This window comes from Psammomys obesus, unplaced genomic scaffold, assembly GCF_907164565.1.
Source record: "Psammomys obesus unplaced genomic scaffold, mPsaObe1.curated_primary_1811, whole genome shotgun sequence".
NCBI lineage: Eukaryota > Metazoa > Chordata > Mammalia > Rodentia > Muridae > Psammomys > Psammomys obesus.
The window spans coordinates 868,294-886,080 of NW_026587215.1; the positions used below are offsets into that span (position 1 = coordinate 868,294).

A 17,787-nucleotide genomic window follows, 5' to 3' on the forward strand; every position below is an offset into this window, starting at 1 on the left:
GGGTCCAGAGGAGCAGCCGGAGGCGGGGCCAGCACTGGGCTAGGAAGCTGGGAAACAGCTGTAACCTGTTGGGTGAAACCCCTGGGGCTTCTTTTCCTCTCTCTGGGCCATCGATAAGGTGGGAGGAGAGGATGCCCAATGTCCACATGTTGTTAAGTCTTCAAGGGGAACATCCCCCCAGCTTGGAGGATACCCTCCCTGAACAAGAGGGCCACCGTTTGCTTCTACTCCAATCTCTCTTGCCACCAAACCCTCCTGAGTCCCAGGCCCCGCGCCCTCTCTGGCCCCTTTCCCCAGCCCAGCGAGTCCCTTGGGCAGCACAGTAGAGACAACTGGTTTCGGTAGCAGGTTGTAAACTTTAAGGAAAATGCTTGTTTTCCTGTCCGTTATTGTTGGGTGTTGGTTGCTTCACAGTCAGGTGGTGGTCAAGTGTGTGTGTGGGTGCGTGCGTGCCGGTGTGCATGTGCGTCCACTCCTAGGCCCCAGGACCCTCAGCCTGGGCCCCTTGGCCTTGTTCCCCGCCTCCCAGCCACCCTGAGGGGGGGGACCTCCCCCCCCCGAGTGCCCCTGCCCTCCCCGTCACCTCACCGGTGGGGGAGAAAAGGGTCACAGCTTCTGCTGGGCTGAGACCCCCTTCCAGTAATCAAGGATGTCATGCAGGTCCTCATCCTTGGCAAACTGGACCTTCTTGCGCAGGGCATGGCCAGCAGCCATGTACATCTCCTCACGATGGTGCTTCTTGTAGGGCCGGAAGCGCTCCCAGATCTTATGTGTGCTCTCGGACGAGTACTCAGGGCTGGACGAGTACCCGGAGTAGTAATGTCTGGGGGAGAGCTGCGAATAGGTGGAGTCACGCTTGGAGCGGGTCAGTGGCTTAAGGAAGGACACGCGCTGGCTCAGGCTGTCGGTGCCCTCCTCGTAATAGAGAGCTGGGAAGCTGTGCCGGTGCTCGCTGCAGTGGTAGGCCGGCTTCACCTCCAGGTGGTGAATGCCGCCCCCCCCACCGCTGCTACCGCTGCTGCCCGTGGGCACCAGGGGAAGCCGGTCGAGCGGGCTGTTGAGGGGACTGCCTTTCTCAATGTACTTGGAGTCGCCCTTGGCCAGTCCCGTGGGGGTCGGGTGGTCCGGCACGTCCAGGCTGAAGACCTTGGCGCTTTTGATGGAGCCGCTGGACGACACGCTGCAAGTCTTGCGGCTCACCGCGGCGTCGGCGCTCAGCTGGCGCTGCAGCGGGTGGTGGGAGCTCTCCTTGTAGGGGGGCGACAGGAAGCTGGGCCGCTCCAGCGCCCCGGGAGGGGCAGCCGTGGAGGCGGCAGGAGCCGCAGGAAGAGACTGGCACTCGAAGGCCAGGTCGGAGTCCCCGCCGCCGCCGCTGCCACCCCCCAGGAAGGAGGCCGAGTCCAGCTTGAGGGCATCGATGCAGTTGTTAATGATCTGGTTGACCTTGTCCACCTCCTTGGCAATGGTAGAGATCTCGGCGGCTGAGCCCTGGCCGTTCTCGATGTCCGGGAGCTCGTCCTCCGGCCGGGCCAGGCCGTCCCCCGTAGCAGCCCCCGTGCGCACCTCAATATAGTTGCCTTTGGTAGCCACCTTGGGTGTCTCGAGGCCAGCCTCCAGTCCCTTGGCAGCGGGCAGCTTCTCCCCGATGATGGAGGGGATGGAGGACATGCGGGCCACGGGGAGCACGGGCGGCTCGCCGAGCTTCTGCGCCGCGGCATGCACGATGGACCCGGCCTCCACGTCGGCGCCGTAGCGCATCTCCAAGATGGTCTTCTTGACGTTGACGGACTTCTTCTGCTCCTCCTGCACACGCCTCTTGCGCAGGCAGTAGTAGACGGCCCCCAGCACGATGACCATGCCAAACAGGCAGCCCAGGATGGTCATGATGTAGTGCGTGGTGGTGGAGGTGCTGGGGGCCATTTCCCCGGGCACAGGGTCCCGAGTGGTGAAGGTCAGGCAGGTGTGGTTGAAGCGGCGGTTGTTGCGCAGGGACGCGATGCAGAAGGTGTACTCAGTGTGGGCTCGCAGCCTGTCCAGCGTCACGATCTCCTTCTTGTTCTTGAGCGTCATGACGTCGGAGATGTAGCTGTTGTTGTACTGTACCAGGACGTACATTTTGCTGTAAGGGTGCGGGATGATGACGATCAAGGTGGCCGAGGTGAAGGCGACCTGGTGCAGCTTGATGGCCGGCCCCGCCGTGGCATCCGTGGTGGAGGAGGCTGGCGGCTCCACCGAGAGAATCTCGTCGGGATTGAAGCCCGAGTTCTCGTCAGGTTCCCTCTGGGCGTCGGTGGAATAGGGGGTGGGGTGGCTCACGGGCCGGGCGGGCATCGAACCGTTGCGGCACTTGGCCTGCAGGACGGTGATGGCGTTGAGGCTGTGGTAAGGCCGGGGCACGAGCAGCGGGTACCCGGCGAACTCCCTGGGCGACTCGCACTGCAGGCGGTCGTAGTTCTTGGTGACGTTGTTGAAGACCACGAGCCAGGCGAGGAAGCCGAAGAGGTCACACTCACAGTTGAAGGGGTTGCCGGCCAGCTCGCACACCATCAGGCTGGCCAGGCTGGCGAAGGTGGCGCCGTCGAGGCGGCTGAGGCGGTTGGAGGACAGGTCGATGCTGATGAGGCTGGGGCACTCGGAGAAGGCGGTGGGCGTCACCACCTCGATGAGGTTGTGCTGGACGAAGAGGAACTGCAGCCGGCTCATGCCTCGGAGCATGCCCTCGGTCAGGTTGCTGAGGCGGTTGTAGCCCAGCTGCAGGACCTGCAGGCTCGTCTGGCCCAGGAAGGCACCGTCCTCGATGTAGGAGATCTCGTTCTTGGTGAGGTTGAGGTCCGTGAGGTTCCCGAAGCGATTGAGCGAGGAGTAGAGCACGGCCTTGAGCTTGTTCTCATTGAGCCTCAGGTCATGCACGGTGCTGTTAATGTGCTGGGGGATGGTCTCGTAGGGAGGCTGGTTCTGGCTGCAGATGGCCAGCCACACGTAGCCCTTGTCCCCCTCGATGAGCCAGCAGTCAGCGTGCACAGCTCCCGGCTGGCACACGCACAGGAGCGCCGCCGCGCACAGCCCCAGGCGCAGCATGGCCGGGCTTCGGCCCCCTTACAGGCCCAGCTGGCGTCAAGGGCCGGAGCACAGAGGGGCCTAGCAGCCAGAGGGACCTGGGGCCGGTGGCACAGTCCTCCTGGGAGCCGCCACCATCTTGGGGGTGCTCTCCAGCACGGGGTTCCTGGGCCAGTGAGACACAGCTGGCGCCTGCTCTTCTGAAGGGCCACAAGCAGGCACCGGGCGTTGTGATTCCAGGCTCCCGCTGGAAAGGTATTCAGGTTCTCAAGCTTTCGACTTCTTCCTTTTCCTCCCTTTCCTCCTCCTTCCCCTTGGGTTCCAGGCTCAGAATTTCAGGCAGTTCCCACAGGAGCCAGGAGTGCAACGCTGAGGGATGGTGAGTGAGATGGAGACAGGAAGAAGCCCATCTGTTCCTGAAAGGTGGCATCAAGAGAGGATGATAGATCAGTGTGAGGGCCCAGACACACCCCTTCAGGATCCAGCATAGGCCACCGCCCTTCTTTCATACCCTTTTAGAACCAAGGACTCTCTAGCAGCAAGTCCCCCGGGACCCCTGCTTCCTTCAAGCAAGGGAGAGCTGGGGGCGGCAGGGCGAGGGAGAGAGAATCATGGGCAGGGTTACAGTGGGGGTAGAAGCAGTCTGGGCATCAAGACAGAGAAGCAAAACTAGAGGGGAACGGGTGGACACGAGTGCACAGACACCTTCCAGGGCATAGCCAGCACACAGCGTCCACACAGAACTGCTGGCCTGCACAAAGCCTACAGAGACAAAGCTCCATGGGCTGCACATGGGAGGGACACACGCACACACACGCACACACACACACACACCATCTGTGTACATGACAGACATGTCCACACATCCAGGTGGGCACCCCAAATCCGGATGAGAATTAAGAAGCCCGGCAAAATGCCTCATTCTCCCATGCCCAAAGATAAATAATTCATTTGTTGTGTAACTGCTCTTGTTCCAAAAATAATTCCCTTGTCTCAGCTTCCATGGGGGAGGGGAGCAGAACGTGCTGGCAGTGGGCCTCCCTTGCGGTGGGGGTGCAAGGGCCAGGGTCTCTGCCGGAGGAGGGCTGGTCCTATGGGCACCACTAAGCCTCAGGAGGAGGGCAAGAGTGAGGGACTCTAGCCACATTCCCTCATAGAGCAGTCCCAAGGAGGGCATGCTGAGCCCCAAGGGGGCTCAGGACTGACGTAGGGTTTCAAACCCTTACGTCCCCTTCTGGGGTAAGAGGCTCAGGGAAGAACGGAGCGTTGACCCAAGCAGCACAGCAAAGCCTGGCTCCTAAGACACTGAGCATCCCCGGGGAGCCAGGAGGCCCCGTCTACAAATCCTGACTAGCTGGGTAAGTCACACTGCCTCTTAGCCACTGCACTTGTGTACCTTGAGAGGAAAGCCTCTCCTGGGCCATCTGATAGGAAGCAGCACAGTGACCTGGCCGCTCACCCCCCGAGCAGGGGGCCACAGCCCACCGCACGTCTGATCCATCCTTCATCGTCTCATGAGGAAACCAACCCCCAAAGCCCCCGGGAAGGTTTGGCTGGGTAGCCTGCAAACTGCACACAGCCAGACCTGGGCCCCAGCTCCTCACACCCTGCTCCGGACTCCAGAAACTGTAAAGGCCCTAGACAGTTGCACTTTCCAGCGAGGACACAAGATGGTCAGAGAAATCCTCATTTGTCCAGAGAAAGCCATAACAGTGTCCACAAGAGCCGCCACCACCTCCTGCTCCTCCCCCAGGGAGACTCCAGGAAAGAGAGCGCTTTGGGGAAAAAAAAAAAAACCGTCTAGACTTCGTGTTAAAGTGAAGCCAATTTAAAGCTGTGAGCGGCAGAGGAGAAGAGGGAGGGAGGCAGAACACTCCAGCGGCAGAGCATGCCAAGGAGCTAGGTGATAAGGTCCAACCTGGGCCAAAGGCTGGCTCTGTAGCAGGATGGGGACCTTTGAGGCCAGCCTGACCCGCCTCTCTCCCCACTGCACGGCCAGTGTGGGCATCACAAGGCTATCCGGGCAAGAGCCAGCCCATCCGCCCGTCCTCACCTGTACCACACAAAGCTCTCACAAGCCAGAGAGTCTGGCTCCCGTGACACACAGCCTCAGTTTCCCACCAGCAGCCAGGCTGTCCTGGAAGGGGTTAAGTCCTCTCCCTCGGTGTCTTGAGAAACAGGAACCAGCCTGTCCAAGAGCCCTCATTCTGCACCGCAGCCCCTCCTGAGTCTGGGGAGGTATCGGTATTTGTATGGGTATTCCGGTACACAAACACAGGCGTGCCACTGACTCAGTGCACAGATGAAAGGGCGCTGATGTGTACACCTTGTGTGCGTGTGTGTGTGTGTGTGTGTACAGGCTGTGTGCAGCCATGGTCAGCCACAGGGACACATGCTGCCTTGTGGAATGGTTGTAAGCATGCATGCCTGGGGCCTTGGAAATGCGGGCAACTGCACACCCCCTCTATGCCACTTAAGCGCACGTATGTTGCTCATGCATGCATGTGCATGCATTCAAAACTTCAGCCACACGCAGAATCCCTTTCTTTCCTCAGATCCAAGGTAAAACAGTATCACCTCAGCCTGGACTAGGCTGGCTGGAGCCGAGGAGAACACGGTTCGGGCAGGGGGAGGGGATGGAAGGGGCCCCTGGTTTGGAGAGGTGCTGCTTCCCCCTGGCCCTCCCCTCCCAAGACAGGCCAGGGTAAGCAGAGGCTCCATAGTTTCGCCCAAGCCCTCAAGGTGACTCTGCAGTGGCCTTTTCCTGCTCCTCCGCTCCTGAGGATGGCTTGGGCTTGGGCCCAGCTCCTACTGTCCCTGTGACGCACAGTGGGGAGGAGGCTCCCAGCGCTGTGTCCCGCATGCGTCAGTTGCCCTGTCCTCATCCTGGGCTGTCTGCCTACCGCCACCCGTTGAGGCCTGGTGGAGCCAGGGAGAGGACATGGCCGCCAAGGCGCTGACAGCAGCACTCCTCCCCGCCCCCGCCCAGCTGTTCACCCGAAACAGGTGCGGGTGTGCAGCGAGTGGATGTGATGGTCTCAGGGGTCAAATATGCAAGGTCAGCCTACCCCACTCCCAAGAGGGTGCCCCTCCAACACACGAGCATACCCTGGAGGCAGGACAAACAACTGTACTGACTGGGGAGCACCTCCCACAGAGGACTGACCACAGGGAGAGAGGTGACAGGCTCGGCTGTGACAGTGTGACACTGGTACCTGCGGCCTTCCCCCCCACCCCCGCAAGGCCCAAGGAGACAGATGAGACTGGACCCAGCTAAGCCCCAAATCAAATCCTAGAGCATGTCGGAGGGAGGAGGGAAGCGTGAAGGCCCAGAGCCTGAGACCTTGATGGTGCTGGGCCCCAGGGCGGCTTGGGGGCCATTCAGCAACACAGATAAGACAGCACGGGCAGGGAGCACTTGTTTCAGATCCTCGAGTTGGCATTGGCTAAGAGCAGTCTAACCAGCTGCAGCCGGTGTGATGTCCCCTCCCCTGAATCCTTAGACGGAAAGGAGGGAGGAAAGCCAGCGACACCAGTGGGCACTGGGGGGGAGGGGGAGGGGGGAGGTGAGGGTGGAGAGATAGGTCGGAGCTGGAGAGAGACTGTCTGACCCAGCTGGGGTTGTGCCCCAGGCATGGTTTCCCTCCAGGGACTCAGAATCCTGGCATCTGCAAAGGGAAGAGGTGAACCCAGGCTCCGCTGGACTCTAGTCTTCTCTGAGGGAAGCTGGGGCCAGGACAAAAGATGGAACACGGTCTGTGTCCTCAGAACTGGACCAGACTCAAGACCCAAGGTAGCAAACCCAAAGTCTCAGTGGGACCCTCTGCTCTTGCCAAGTGCTCACTCCCTGTGGTGCAGGCCCTGGCCTGAACCCTGGTTCCCTCACCTGTGAAGCTCCGTGAACGTACCCCACAGGCATGCCCTCTCGGAGGGCAGCCCAGGCCTAGCAGTGTGGCTGGTATGGCTTCTACCTTGACAACCACAACCTTCGGTTGTGACCCTGGTGAGCCTCAGGCTTTCTCTGAGCCTTAGTTTCCCCTCTTATGTGGCAAGATGACTAGAGCCCGGGGCTGCCAGGAACCCCGAGGACACAGCAGAGCATGCCTGTACAAAAGGGTTTTCCTGTCTATGCTGGCCCCAGGCTTCCCGCTCCCATTGGGACACCGCTCAGCTCAAGGGACAGGGACAGGAAGTGGAAATGTGTGGCTGGTGCCCTGGTCACCCGTGAGAGATCAGGAAATATCACTTGTGGCAGCTCAGCCCTGGCACAGACTCCTCACAGAGCCAGACTGGTCAAGCCTCCCCCGGTTCAGTCATAACCACTGTGTCTGGATTAGACAACTCAGGCCCAGCCAGAGCTCTCGGGCCTTACAGCAATGTCACCTTCCCTTTCCAGAAGCCAGCACTGGGCCCCCGGGGCCACTCCCCATCCTTCCACCTTCAGGGACAAAGCTGGCTAAGTTCCGGGGCCTCCGGGCTAGACACTAGAGTTGATTGCTGCCTTCACCTTCCAGAGGCTTCTAGAGCAAACAGCCGTGGCTCCTTCAGCTCCTCCCCCGTGAAGCAGGACATGGTACTGCCACCACTGAACTGCCTGGTAAGTTGATAAGTTACCTGGATTTCAAGTGTGATGCGCCCTGAGGGGGACAGACAAACGTGCAGGCACTGGAAGCAAAGTTCTGAGATCAAACACAGAGGTGTGTGACACAGGCAGGCTCAGCACCCTCTCTGGGCTCACCCGACCGTGCTCAACCGAAACACGAGCCGCCACCCACTCCCCTGTTCCACCACCCAGCATGGCACGCAGTAGGGCTCTCTCTCGTCCACGCTTGCCTCATGCTCACCTCAGGTGCTGGGTGGTGGAGCAGGAAGAGAGGCTGAAACCGCTGACTCCTCAGAGCCAGGTGTCAGAGGTCAGGACTCACCACCAATGGGGAGGGTACGGGGGACAAGGCCTACAATGTGTCAGGAAATGCCCTGAGCCCTCCTGGCCTCATAACCCCTTACACTGCTCATTTCAGACAAAGGGACAGAGGCTCAGGGAGGTGTGGCAATACGCCCGAGTCACAGAGCCAGCGACCTAGGCCAGCCTGAGTGCTTGGCGGGGTCTCTGCAGGGGCTGCTTCAGACTCTTCGGCAGGTGCCTGCTGCTGTGCCCTCTCTGTCCCTCCCCAAACCACGGTGTCAGCTCGGCCACCCCAGGTCCTCCCTACAGTTGGGCTACCTGGAACCTAGCAGCAAGACCCAATATTGCCTGAGCCACCATTTCCACCAGGCTTGGCTTCCTACCTTGGCCAGTGCGGAAGGAGCATGTGTCAGTGTCGCCCTCACCTTGTCCTAGATGTCACCCAAGCCCCGGGGACCCCGTGTGCGCACAGCCCGACACCCTCAGAGCATCTAGGACAGCTGAAGGCCATCCTGTCTCTGTCTCACCCAAGGTGCTGGGTTTCATCCACCCCATTCAATCACGTCTCATTAGTCTCAGCCCACACCCCAGCTGCTCTGCGTCCCCGGGGGAGCTGGCCTCTGCCCTCTGCCTCGGCGCCCACTCTGTGTTGCCCCATGCCATGTCACAGGGAGGAGAGAGCAGGCCTGGGTGAGGAACGCGCCATCCCTCTGGGCACCACGCCTCCCGACACCCTGCAGGGACTCCTCTTGTACCTGCTCTGTCCCAGTAGACGCAGCTTGCTGTCTCTGCACTGTGCCAGGCCTCCAGAGCCAAAAAAGACGTCCTCCCACACACATACACACACACAGACACAGACACAGTGTGTGTGTGGAGCCTGGAACTCTTGGCCAGAGAAATAACCAAGAAGGGCCTAGCAGAGATGGAGCCTTATCCTGGAAGAATGTCAGCTCTGGGCCAATGAGGTCTGGGGAGCTGGTTTCTCCTTCAAGGCCCGCAATCTCTGAGCCTCAGTTCCATTGGTTCAGAGAACAGCGATGCACATGGGTCTCTTGGACTCTACCCATGTGTCTCCCTCTCAGCTCATAGGTCTCTCTACATTGTCCCTGTTCCTAAGACATCCCAGCACTAACCACAGCCAGACCCCCAAGCAGCTTGCAGGCAGAAAGTCAAGGACTGCTACAAGGCCTTGGGGCTTGGCCACTGCCCCCAGTCTGCCAGGGAGGCCAAGCCCTGGCCTGTGAGCATTTCTGCAGTACCTGGCCTGGCCCAGCTTCTGCCCATCCCAGCCCCAGCCTACCTAAGGCTCCAGACACAGTGGCCCTTAGGTGGTTCTGTGGGGAAGTCCATGCTAGCACTACCCGGCTCAGTTCCTGACCCTCGCAGAACCCTCCTGCTCAGGGAACTGTCTCCCTCCTTCCCCATCCTCACAGCATCTCTCCTCCCCCGGAACCCGTCTCCAGTGCTGGCTCTACCTCCCCCCACTGTATATTGCCCTTCCCCAGCTAGCCTCCCCTCCCCACACCTGACCCTGCCCTTTCTCCACCTGGCCTCTCCCCGCCAGCCTCTCCTGTCTCCCCGCCTGGTCTCTTTGCCCCTATTGCTCCTGCCCACTCCCAGCCTGGCCTCTCCACCCATGCTGCCCCTGCCCTCTCCTGCCTGGCCTCTCCTCCCCCAGTCGGCTCAGCGGCAGCCCCTGGGTGCTACTCACCGGTCTCCACTGGACCCGCTCTTGCACAGGGCCTGCGCGCGCACGCTGCCTCTGCCTGCATGGCCTCCATTCATTCATTCAATAAACATTTATGGAACACCTACTATGTACCAGGCACCGGCTAGGCCCACCCTCTTGGTTCTGCCTGCACAGCCTGCCCCTCCTCCCGGGTCCCAAAGGTGAACATTCTCCTGCCTTCCGATTATCCTGATTATCTTGAGGGTCACCCCGAGGCAGGGCGGTGTGTCAGGGGACCCCTGCGGGGAATCGGAGTCCCCAGGTTGGAGCATGCAGCCCACCGGGGCAGCCCGGCCTGTCAGAGGGAATACACGGGCAGAAAAGGCAGCAGCTGGTCCCGGCTGAGAAGCTCACTCATGCTGGGAAGCAGGCCTCCGAGCCTATGCATCTCGGATCCCTGCTAAGCAGAGTCGGGCACAAGGTCTCCAGCTGCTGTGGAGCAGCTTTCCCCTCCTCGGCCCCAGGCTCTGACTCATGCACTGCCAGGGGACCCTGCTTCATCTGGACAGTAATTACATTTTGTTTTTAGCTAGCTGGCAATGCGGAGAGCTCGGGAGCCTTCGTCTTTAGAGCATCCCTGTTTCTGGAACCCGGTGGCACCAGCGGACAATGAGGTAAGCCGTGGCCCTGCCTGCTGTACAGCAAAGCATGAGGCTCTGTCCTCCCTGGCTGTTGCCCTGACCCCTTGGCCCTATAGTTTGTGAGGTAAACAATAGAAGGGCTCTCGGAGTGGAGGCAGTTACGGCAGTGTGCATGGGGACCCGCCAGCAGGCTCCTGGCCCACATACTCCACCCTGGCCTCCATCCCAACCCGACACCATCACAGTGTGCCACAGTGGCTCTGGGTCTCTGAACTCTAGGGCATTAGCAGCATGAGGCTGTCATTTTGGGAGTCTCCAATGAGTCTGGAGTTCTAGACTGTATCTCTGGCTCTTTTGCTCCTGCCAGTCCACTACATCTGGGCCTGAGCTAGGACTCATCTCTTCTTCAGGACAGTAACCCTGCCCGGGCCCCTCCTTGGCTTTTAGCAGGGGAATTCTCAGAGCTTCCCATACCTGCTGCCCCTCTGAGGACCTCTCCTTCTCATCTGCCCTCCACAGTGCTACCTGGGTCTCTGGGTCACACCGGGGTTTCCAGCTGAATTTTTGGAATAAGACCCCCAAGTCCCACCCCCACCTTGCCAGCTGGCCTCAGTTGAGTTTCTGGTCAAGGCTGCATGGACATCAGGTCTAAGTCTGAATCATGAGACAAGTCCGGACCAAATGGCTGGGGGGTCCTGGGCAGCCAGACTTTGGGGTTCCTTCCCATGACTGGCTGCCTCTCCCGGGCCCCCAACACCCAGGGTCCCTGAGACATTCCCACACACAAGGCTGGGGCTAAGAATCCCCCCCCCTCAGGTCTGAGGCAGCTCTCTGTCTCTTTCCTACCTCCAAGCAGGTGGTCACAAAGGCCAGCATGGGTGCCACCAGAGATGGTGTGGAACGCCCTCTCCTGGCCCTGATGGTAGATGCTCCGGGGATTGGGGGCCAGACTGAAGGCTGCCTTGGAGGCCGCAGGGGGCCTGCAGCTGCAGCCCAGAGAACAAGGAGGCTCTGTCCACACCCAGGGCCCCGGAAACGCCACTGGGGGAGGGCCACCCGTGACCACTGGGTGATGACGTGCCTTAAATCATGGACGCTCCTGTGTCTACTCACTCGGTGAGACCTGTCTCTCGGGCTATCCTGGAAGTTCAGGGCCATACTCTGACTACACGGGGCTCTGCCAGCTACCTCACTCAGTGGCCCTGTCAAGCTACCTTCCTGGGTGTTTCCTCTTCTGAAAAGAAATGAGACAGGAAGGGCTCTCACTGTAGGGAACAGCTAGAGAGGAAGCAGGGTCTGGCACATAGTAACTGCTCAATAAAGTTAACTGCTCTGGAGGGTTCTAAAGACTGGCTCCAGGAGCACAGCACCAACTGGCAAGCAATTGGCCTCATCACCTCCATGCTGACAGTGGCCATGCAGAGGCTTCGACCTGGTCCCTGACCTGCTCTTCCCTCTGGTCCCAAGAGCCCAGCACCCCATTCTGCCTCTCTCCCTGGCCCCTCTCTGAAGTCCTGTACCCTCAAAGGCCATTCCCCACCCCCAGCCTTCAAGCCTGTACCCAGCCTCGGTTTCTCTCCCATTGCCAAAGCACAATGGCTGTTATAATTAACGGATTATCTCAGCGCGACAGCTGTGCCCCTTTGAAAATTAGGTTGAATAACAAGATCCTGATGTATGGTAATTTCCTTTCATCTCTCTCCCCCTTTCTCTCTCTCCCTCATCCCAGCCTTGTTACCCATGCAAATATTTTACTCCTGTCCCAAACCCCTCCCCTTCCCAGGGCTGAGCTAAGGGCTCTGTCTTCCCTGACCCTCCTGCCACCCATGATCTGACACCCACTTATGCCTCCCTCTGCGGAAACACAGCCAGCCCAGTCTGAGGAACAGCATGGCTGGCTTTCCCCCCGCCCCCCCCCGCTATGTCCCTGTTCCTCAGAAGCCTTCCTGGGGTGCCACCCCATCTCACGGGTCCTCTCCAGCCTGTCTCCTGTCCCAGGGCACATTTTGGTCATCTCTGTGGTTCCTAGCATATACTTTGCGGTCTCCATCATAATCTACCCAACCTCCAACAGCCCTGTCCCAGCTGCCTGTCCCCTCCCTGGCACCTGGAAGAACACTCTCCCCCCCCCCCCCGCCCCCCCCCCCCACCCCCTGTCTAGCTTCTTTCTAGCTCCCTGTTGTAAGGGATCTCCATTCCCACCATCCCCACTGGTCCAGCTGTGTTCCACTCCTTCAGCAGCCTCGCTGCGCCTGCCCCCAAGCTTGCCAACTCATCACATCTGTCCTCCACCTGGCAAAAGGAGAACTTACTAGAACATAAATCTGAGTGTGGCCTCCCCTAATGGAAAAGGATTCCCTGGCTCCTGGCTCCTGGCTCATCTGGGGAAATTCCAGCACACCCAGGACCCAGCCCCTGTGGCCCTTTGGGGCCTGAAACCTGCTCTCCTCACCTGGCTAGGGTGCCCTTTGTGGGTCCCTACAGCCCCTGGGCTTTGTCCTTCTCCATCTCTATCAGAATCCTAGCTGACACGTCTCCCCTCAGACTCAGCTTTCCCAGGAAGGCCCAGTTCTGAGCCTCCCCACCAGCCTGGCCAGCACCAGGCCTCCGTAGGTGTTCTGTAACTATCTACCGCTGCTCACCAGATAGGAAATCCAGCCCTCCCACCAAACGATAAAGAAACCGAGGCTCAGAGTGGCTAATGGTGTCTCACCATCACACGGTCATGCGAGGCAAACACCCAGACTTGAACCCAGACCCAAGGCCTGAGTCCCTTGCACTCTCGACTGAGGCTTCAGGGGAACAGCTTCTCCACAGTCAGGGTGGGCAATTCAACAATCCCCAAAGCCTCAGCTGCTGCTAAGGAGACATGGTCCCAGCCCAGGCTGGCACTCCCGAGTCTAACCTTGGACCTGAACCTCAGTCTACCCATGTGAAATGAGAAGGAGACTACCACCTCTATGCTGGTCTCTAAGGAATGCTGCCGAGCCCACGGTCTGACTAGCGGCATCTGGGTGCCTTCCTGCCGTGGTTCTTAGGAATACATCGGGGCACTGGGGTAGACAGGGTGGGAAAGCCACACAGAGGGCAGGACGCCCTCAACAAGAGATAGTGGTTAGGAGTATAGGTGGGTTCGGGTCGGATCATTACCTTGGACAGGGAGCTTCCCTCTCTGGGCCTGAGGTGCTACCCTGTGACCTAGGCCCACAAATACCCACCTCCAGGGGCAGCGGTAAGGACTAACGGTGACATGCCCAGCACAACACAGATGTCACATCAACTACATGGCCACTGGCTCTATGGGTGCTCCAAGGACAGGGGGAGGAGAAGGGTGAGACACATCCTCAAGAGCCCATCATGGCTGCCACTGCCCCAAACAGAACTCACAGACTCAAACCCTCTCACCTTCTCTGAGCTCACACCCTACCATGTCCTTCTCTAGCCCCTCAGAGCTTCTGGGATGCCCAGCCACCCCCCACCCCCACCTCCATGTCTTCCAGATCTTTGTTGATGCTGTTCCTGAGCCTGAGGAGTGAGAAGCTCTTCCCATCTGTCCCCCTACCTTGGGGCCTGGAGCTCAGCTCCTTCTCTGAAGAGCCTGCAGGAGAGAGATGGTCTTCCTGCTCTACCCCACTCCCCAATGAGTGGCCCGTGGGATCCTGGATAAAGCCTCGCTCCCAGCCTTGCCCTCCCATGTTACTGGTGGGCCAACTGAGGCATAGATAAACAGCAGCCCTCCTGTGATGTACTTGAATCCCGGGCTCTGCTGCTCCAGCCCTCCACAAGGCTTCTCTCCTGGTACCAGAGCTATCTGAGAACGGGACCTTCCCCCACACACTTTCCTCTCTGTGTTCCCCCAGTGCCTAGCCTAAGGCCTGGCGCATAGTAGGCACTCAGTAAATGTCTGTTGAATTGAATTGCACTCAGGGCGGCCAGTCGTCTCTGCTCTGGAAGAGAAGCATAGAGTTAGTGGAGCTGTTTCCATGGCAACCAGGGGCTGGACCAAGCTGTTGGGGGAGGAAGTCAGTCACACCCCACCACCACCACCAAGGACCCCACGGGCCCTGGAGAGGGTCCTGAGGACAGGGAAAACATTCAGACTTAAGTGAGTCTGAATTCAAGTCATGCTGCCCCTAGGGCCTCACAGGCCCCATCTAGAGGTGACGCTTTGGTCCTTTCCAGCAGGTGACAAGGGCCAGAAGAGATACAGGAGGCGTGCACATGGCAGCCTCCAGCTTAGGAGCTGTGAGCACTCGGCACCTGATGCCTGTGAGCTGCTTGGGAAATCGTGCCCATTCTACAGCTGTGAGGACTGAGGCTTGGGGTGCGGGGCTCCCCTGGATCCCATGCTGAATAGGCAGTCTCCCCTCGGAGCTAGAAGAAGCAAGGCACGACAATCCTCGGACAAAGATACGGACCCCCACCCCCCCGCCCCGCTGAGGGTGGCCCCAGTTCTGCCCAGGCAGCTAAACACTATGCAAGCCAAGTACCCAGCAGGAGCCCCGGGGCGCAGAAGGGTGAGGTGAGAAGAGGGCTCACCCCTGCTCGCCTCTCCCCATGGGGCAAGCTCAGATACAGCAGCTCCCCCAGAGGGTTCAAAGCAGTCCTCAGATCCCTGGCTGCCGTAGCCTGAGCAGGCCCGGAGTTAATATAGATCAGTGGGGTCTATAAATACACAGCTAAGTGGGCCCCACAGGGCCCCAACCCCAACCCTGCCCCGTAGCCGCCATCCTTCTGGGCCTTGGTTTCCATGTCTGTCACAGCAAGCTACACCAGGGTAGAAAGCACCAAAGTCAACCGAGTTCTACCCCAGCAGGGTTGGCTGGGAGAGGCCCCTGGGGCCCAGGCCAGAGCCCCAGGAAGCAAAAGAGACAAACGAGGCTTCCCCGACCTAACTCGCTCTTTCACAGCCAAAGGGGTCCAAGGCTGTGATCTGCTCACTGCCTAGGAGTGTGGAGAGACCTAGGGGCCAGAGCTCTGGCTCTCTAACAGCCTCTACAGTCAGGAGCTGGAGTCACAAGAGCTAGCCGTGGGGGGCCGTGCCCTGCGGTGCCCTTCGCCCTCTGGGTCCATCCCGGCTTGCAGGTGAGGAGGCAGGGCTTTATTGGGGATAAAGCCAGGGGGCCGGCCTGAACCCCCCCTACGAAATCCGGGGTGCAGCAGAACCCAGCTCGGCTTCCGAGCCCACTCTGGATGTGAAGGATGGAAACGGCGCCACAGGTTGATTCCGAGGGTGCTGTGCCCACAGCCAGATGTGGGTCAGAGGAGGAAGATGCGTCTCCTGGCACCTTACCAGCACCAGGCCCTGCATGCTCAGGATATCAGCCATATCTGACAGGAGCACTCGAAGGGTAGGAGGAGCGAGGCTGAGAGGAGACAGCCACGGCTTGGGATCTGAGACAAGAGCATAGGAACTCGTCATAAACACAGCTCTGAGCAGCAGTGGCTGCAGTCCAGAAGCCCCGAGGCCAATGCACTGGGAAGGAGTAGGGTCTTGTGGAGATCTCAACTCACAGATGGATTCGCCTATCAGGCAGAGAAGTAGGGGAGCCCAAAGGCTACCCCCCTCCCCACCCCCTAGGCCAAGATTCTGAGCACCCATCCGAGCTCTGTCCTCGTGACCTCTGAGTCACAGGGTGAGGACTCGAGCCTGCCTCTCACTCACTGCCCCTCACTGCCAGCAACCGGACCTCTCAGAGCCCACTCACGTCAGCATCCTCCAGGCCACCTTCCCGACCCCACGCAGCCTCTACGAGAGGCAAAGGGTTGGCCAAAGGCCCCCGCCCCCTATATAAACTGTAAAATGCTATCCAGTCTTTTCTCATCTACATCCATCTCTCTTTTCCTCGTGTTCCCCCCTCACCCAGGATTGAACCCAGGGCCTCATGGGTGTCTGCCTAGCTCCCCTCACAGCCCACTCTTCTCAAATCGTTCACCAGTTTGGATCAGCCCAACCCCCTATCTCCCAAGCCTGCCTCAGCCCAGGGCTTGACCCAGTTGGTCCTCTGGACCCCAGGAGCCAGCCATTAGCTTGCTGGTTTCAACCTGCATCTCAGGCACGGAGGCCCACAAAGCTAGCTGACTTGCTCAAGACAACCAGGCAAGAAAGTGAGACTCTGTTTGGGCATGACGCTGAGAATCTGCCCAGGCGTCTCCTGCGCTCTGGTCACTGTGGTCCCCCGGTTCATCCATGCCCACCTGCCCAAGTTCATAAAGCTTCCCAGATATAGGCAATATTCATGACTCCACCAGCAACAGCTCAATACCTCCCCTCCAAGGCCTTCGGGAGCCCCATTAATCATTCAGACACACCTGCATATTCATTAACTTCTGAATTAATACAGGGTCCTTTATTACCTCAGGCCTGCTGCCTGCATTAGAGACACTTGGACTTCATTCATTATTAAACTCCCCTGATAAATGATCACATCCCTTCTTCACAAAGGGGAGGGGGAGACACACCACCCAGACCCTCCCCTCCCCTCCCAAGCCAACAGGTCTGCTCCCAGCACCAGTGGCTGTGTGACCTTGAGGAAAAAAAAAAAAAAAGCCTTACTCTCTCTGGGCTTCCCACATGTTGAACTGGAAAGATCAGACAGAGGTCTGTTGCCACTGGCCAGTTTTGTCACAGTAGTCTTGTCCCACCCTTTGTCCCTGCTCAGTCAGTCTCTTGGACTCCCTCCTTCCTTGTTCTCCAGGAGTCACCAGAGCGGACTCTGTCACAACAGTGACAGGAAGGATAACAGCCCCCAGCATCTCCTGAGCCCTCTAGGCCTTGAGCTAAGCCCAGCACTATTCCTACTCTCACAACATACACTGTTTTGGGTGTGGAGGGGTGGACATGGGATGACTGAGGCCAGTGAGGTCAAGGTCATCGTCTCCAGAAAGGCTAGAGCTGGCTGTGAGCTCGGGTACTCACAAACCACCTGGTTCAGGCTGGCTCCGCCCAGCACCTCCCCTCCCTAGCAGCCCATGCCTGCCTGAGGAAGCTGCACTTCCATGGGTTCCTCAGCAGACGCCAAATCAGTTTCCATTACGACCGACCGGAGCCCTGAGAGCCCTTGAATGAAGCATGAGGATGCCTTGGTCTGAGTCTCCCTGGCTCCCCTCCTCCACCGGGCTAGCTGCAACCTGCTCTCCACCTCCACTGCGCTCCTCAGGCGGCTCCAGGCTGAGGTCCAGGTGCCCCCAACCCCGTCTAAGATGTCTGGAGCTTTGCTCTCCCCCTCTGCTTGTACCACTGTGGGCTCCTTACCCAAGCCTCTGGGTGCCTCCGCTCCACCATCCTCCTCATGACCGACTGTGGCCTCTCCCTCATCCGTCATCCCTCACCTCCAATCTATCTGACACCTGTCCAGGCCTCACACCTGCTGCCTGCCCCTCTGTCCAAACCAGCAGCAACGAGATAGCAGTGGGACCTCCAGCACCTCCTGCCTCCTCCCCTCCCTCCATCAGGGCCTCTCCCTCAGGTCCCCAGGTTGAAGCCGGAGACTGTCCTGAAGGTCACAGTCCCC

At 59.4% G+C, this 17,787-nt stretch overlaps 1 protein-coding gene across 5 annotated transcripts in view; it reads right to left on the reverse strand.

The window, feature by feature from the left end:
• Nucleotides 1-403: 403 nt before the first annotated feature.
• The window catches only part of Elfn2 (extracellular leucine rich repeat and fibronectin type III domain containing 2), a 45,702-nt gene continuing 28,318 nt past the window's right edge, over nt 404-17,787 (reverse strand). For 3 of the 5 annotated variants that reach the window (XM_055603034.1, XM_055603035.1, XM_055603033.1), the window contains one exon: nt 404-3,473. In XM_055603034.1, coding sequence (XP_055459009.1) covers nt 607-3,078 — 2,472 coding nt within the window. In that variant the 5' untranslated portion in view covers nt 3,079-3,473 and the 3' untranslated portion in view covers nt 404-606. Of the gene's footprint in view, nt 3,474-9,674; nt 12,033-13,775; nt 14,221-17,787 lie in introns of those variants that run through there. The other 2 variants (XM_055603032.1, XR_008719640.1) reach the window with 2 other exon arrangements.